Source organism: Plasmodium reichenowi, chromosome 3, assembly GCF_001601855.1.
Source record: "Plasmodium reichenowi strain SY57 chromosome 3, whole genome shotgun sequence".
Lineage (NCBI taxonomy): Eukaryota > Apicomplexa > Aconoidasida > Haemosporida > Plasmodiidae > Plasmodium > Plasmodium reichenowi.
Genome location: NC_033648.1, coordinates 601,204 through 606,203, shown reverse-complemented (window position 1 = coordinate 606,203; position 5,000 = coordinate 601,204). Strand labels below are relative to the sequence as shown.

Genomic DNA, 5,000 nt, shown 5'->3' with positions numbered 1-5,000 from the left:
TTGTTCCCCATGTTAATTTTACACAAATATTTTATTATATATATGTACACATATATACATATAGATATATTTATAGATATATTTATACATTTGTTTATTCCCCGCTTCAGGTTTTGGAAGGATTCAACTGTACGTTGTTTTGCTATGGACAGACCGGGACGGGTAAGACATATACAATGGAAGGGAAAATACTCGAACACCTGAAACAATATGATAATAATAAAAAGGTAGATTTAAATGAAAGTATTAATAGCGACATAAGCTATTGCTATGAACTTTGTGAGAATGAGGATACTGGACTTATATTTCGAGTTACTAAAAGAATATTCGATATATTAAATAAAAGGAAAGAAGAAAAGATTCGACATTTTAAAGGAAAGAATAATATATTTGATGAAAAGGATAACGAACATATAAATGTAATAAGTAAGGAAACTAATGGTAATAATAATAATAATAATAATGATAATAATAATAATGATAATGATAATAATGATAATGATATTATTATTAATAATTATAATAATTTATTATATAACAAAATAAATATTGATAAAAATGATATTTATAATGATTTAAAAATTAATAATGAACATAATAATTTGTTAGTTAATGAAAAGGGTAGAGATATTAATTGTGATGTTTTAAAAAAATGTAATGTAGATAAAAATAAGAATAATGATATTTATCAAGGAGTTGAGGATAAGAATATGTACGACTTTAATATAAAAATTAGCTATCTAGAAATATATAATGAAGAATTATGTGATTTATTAAGTTCAACAAATGAGAATATGAAACTTCGAATATATGAAGATAGTAATAATAAAAGTAAAGGATTAAATGTTGATAAGTTAGAAGAAAAAAGTATTAATTCATTTGAAGAAATATATTATATTATATGTTCAGCTATTAAAAAAAGAAGGACGGCCGAAACGGCTTATAATAAAAAATCGAGTAGAAGTCATTCTATTTTTACTATAACATTAATTATAAAAGATATAAATAGTGTGGGAGAGAGTATAACAAAAATAGGAAAATTAAATTTAGTTGATTTAGCTGGTAGTGAAAATGCTTTGAAAAGTTCCTATGGTTCTTTAAAGATTAGACAACAAGAAAGTTGTAATATAAATCAATCTTTATTAACTTTAGGTAGAGTTATAAATTCGTTGATTGAGAATTCATCTTATATTCCTTACAGAGATTCTAAATTAACTAGATTATTACAAGATTCATTAGGTGGGAAAACGAAAACATTTATTGTTGCTACTATATCACCTTCTTCATTATGTATTGATGAGACTCTAAGTACATTAGATTATGTGTTTCGAGCTAAGAATATTAAAAATAGACCTGAAATAAATATAAAAACAACAAAACAATTAAAAATAAAGGATTTAAATAATGAAATAGAAAAGTTAAGAAATGCTTTGAATTTAAGTAGAGAAAAGAGAGGTGTTTATCTTGATACAGAAGAATATAATAATATACAAAATAGTCTAAAGAAAAATAAAGAAATATTATTAGAAAAAGAAAAAATCCTTTTTGAAAAAAGTAAAAAAATAAAAAATCTATTAAATAAAATGGATAATACAGATGATTTACAAAATAAAATATTTTTCTTTTTAAAAAATACAATTCAAAAATATAAAAATATACAATCATTTTATCAAATATTAATTAAAAAAATAATTGAAGAAAAATATATTACACAATTCTTATTAAAGAAATATTATTCTTTAGAAGAAAATTATATAAATCAAAAAAAATCTTTTCAACAAATTAAAACAAATATGTCTAACATAATGCATGATAATCTTTTAAATCTAAAAAAAAATCTTCATCAAGAAAATCATCTTGTAAAAGATATATGTAAAACCATCTTATTCATTTTAGATGATACCAAAAATTATCTAGTACAAAATAAAAAATCTTATAATGATTATATTAACCATTTTGAAGAACTTAATAGTAACATTAATTTTAAATATAATGATACTCTCAATTTTATACTCGACCATATTGATATTTTACAAAAATATGATCATGATTATTTCTCTCTGTCCGAACATATTAAAAAGCAAATATCACAATGTAAAATAAATATACCACATATAACTCATCACCTTAAACAACAAGCTCCATCAATTATTGGTGCATATAATACAAATACATTAAAAAAAGAAAAACAAAATGGTCAAGAAAAAATATCTGAAAAACAAAATGAAGAAAGAATATCTGAACAACAAAATGAAGAAAAGATATGTGAACAACATAATGAAGAAAGAATATCTGAAAAACAAAATGAAGAAAAAATATCTGAAAAACAAAATGAAGAAAGAATATCTGAACAACAAAATGAAGAAAAGATATGTGAACAACAAAATGAAGAAAGAATATCTGAAAAACAAAATGAAGAAAGAATATCTGAAAAACAAAATAATGATATTCCATTTGACCATATAGAGGAATCATTTAATTATACACAGAATAAAGAATTTATAAAAGATTTATTATTAAATAAACAAAGTGAAGATATAAAAAATTTTGATATAAAAAATTTTGATATTATAAAAAATTTAGATAAACACGAATCTGAAAAAGAATTATATAATGCAAAATCATTAATACAATATATTAAAAGTATATGTAATATATTTCATATATTTTTAAACGAATCATTTATGTTACTAGAAAAAAAATGTCATGAAAAATATATACACTGGGATAAGGACAAAAATATTATGAATGATAATATCCAATATATTTATAAAGAATATAATGCTCTTGAAAAGGAGGAGAATATTATAATTAATAATTATAAAAAAATTATAAATGAAGATATACAACAATTTAAAGAAAATATTTTCAAAGATATTGAATCAGTTGTAAATAAAAATGTGGAAGAGATTTATGAAAAAATTAATAACAAGTTCGATTTATTAAATAAAGAATTATATTATGACCAGTCTAAAAAAAATTATAAATCTGTTTTCATGAATTCTGTAAAAAAGATAGATGATACTATACAACATTTTTCTCAAACCAATATAAATGATCAAAATGAATATAATAATATTAATAATGATATTAAAACCAAGATAACAAATTATCATACTGTTTTATATAACATATTATCGTATTTAAAAAAAAAAAGTTATATTCAAGAAAAGGAACATAATAAATATTTAAATGATACCTTAAATGTTTATAATAATATATTATATACAAATAATCTAAATATTGATAAAATCATAAATAACTTTTCAACTCAAACCAATATAAACAAAACAGAGAAACGAAAGTTATATAATGTTATATCTGAAAAGATTTTACAAAATAAAAATAAAGAAACACAAGAACAAAAAGGGGGACGTATACATATGTTAAAGTCTAATGAAAATATAAAACTTTTTAATAATATATTTGAACAAAATTTAAACAAATGTAATATGTACATAGCAGAAGTAATGGACATATTAAAAAAAAAAGATTGCGTCCAAGACATCCCAAGTGCATCAAGCTATGATGTCATGGAAAATATGGAGGATGAATTCTATCTAAATATAAAGGATGATGTACAAAGGATAAGGGATACATTTGTGAATATTGTAGAAATGTTTACTCCGACCAAAATGACATCTCTGAATAGGGATTCTACCTACGATACGAATGATGATATTCACACGGATGATAATGATAATAAAAATGGTGACAATAATGATGATGATAATAAAAATGGTGACAATAATGATGATGATAACAAAAATGGTGGCAATAATGATGATGATAACAAAAATGGTGATAATAATAATTATGATGATAATAATAATTATGATGATAATAATAATTATGACGATCATAATGATCGTGACAATAATAATCACATTTATTATAATTATAATGATGATAATAAAATGGATCAAGGCGATCATCATAATAATTATCTTTATAATGATGATATCATAAGACAGAAATTATACTTAGAAGTTAAAAATACCTTGATGAAAGAAATAGAACAGATTACAACAACACAAGATATAGATTTAAGTAATGTATTTGAACAAATCGATGAAAACTTCCAGTTTCTTATTCAAGATGATAAAATTATAGCACATGAAAATAATTACTCTCGTTACAATAGTTTAAATGATCATACAACGAATACTAGTATACTTCATAATATAAATAATAAAGTCGATAAAAATAAATTAAATGTAAAAACTAATCACAATAATCTATCCTTAAATGAATATATGGTATATAATAAGAATACAACGGATAATCTTATGCAAACAATAGATGAAACATATCAAGAATTAAATTATTTAAATAACCATGAGCATAATAAAAGATATGATATAAATACAGAAAATATGAGTGTAACGAGTTTAAAAGAATACCAAAGAAAGAAAAATATAAATGTTCAAAATGTTCATATAAGAAATAATTATTCAAATAATAACAACAATAATAATAATAATAATAATAATAATAATAAATTTCAATCTACAAAAATTAAAGCTATTGAAAATAGGGTATTTCCTAAAAAGGCATCCCCTGCTTTAAAACGTATAAAAGAAGAAAACTACAAAAATAAAAAATTTAAACTACCAAGAACATCCAAGGAATAAGAAAAAAAAAAAACAAAAAAAAAAAAAAAAAAAAAAAAAAAAAAAAAAAAAAAAAAAAAAAAAAAAAAAAAAAAAAAATTATTTTTTATAATATTATAAAAAAAAAAATTTTAAAAATATTAATCTGCTTTAAAACGTATAAAAGAAGAAAACTACAAAAATAAAAAATTTAAACTACCAAGAACATCCAAGGAATAAGAAAAAAAAAAAAAAAAAAAAAAAAAAAAAAAAAAAAAAAAAAAAAAAAAAAAAAAAAAAAAAAAAAAAAAAAAAAAAAAAAAAAAAAAAAAAAAAAAAAAAAAAAATAAAAAAAATATAAATTTTTTTTTTTTTTTTTTTTTTTTTTTTTTTTTTTTTTTTTTTTTT

The 5,000-nt window shown here is 20.2% G+C and overlaps 1 protein-coding gene across 1 annotated transcript in view; it reads left to right on the top strand.

Annotated features, from left to right (window-relative positions):
- PRSY57_0316800 (kinesin-5, putative) overlaps window positions 1-4,634 on the top strand; it is a gene marked incomplete at both ends in the record, with an annotated part of 5,164 nt that extends 530 nt beyond the window's left edge. Inside the window, one exon of the mRNA XM_012905792.2 lies at window positions 111-4,634. Within this exon, the coding sequence (XP_012761246.2) occupies window positions 111-4,634 (4,524 nt within the window). The remainder of the gene's footprint in view (window positions 1-110) is intronic.
- Window positions 4,635-5,000: the final 366 nt, after the last annotated feature.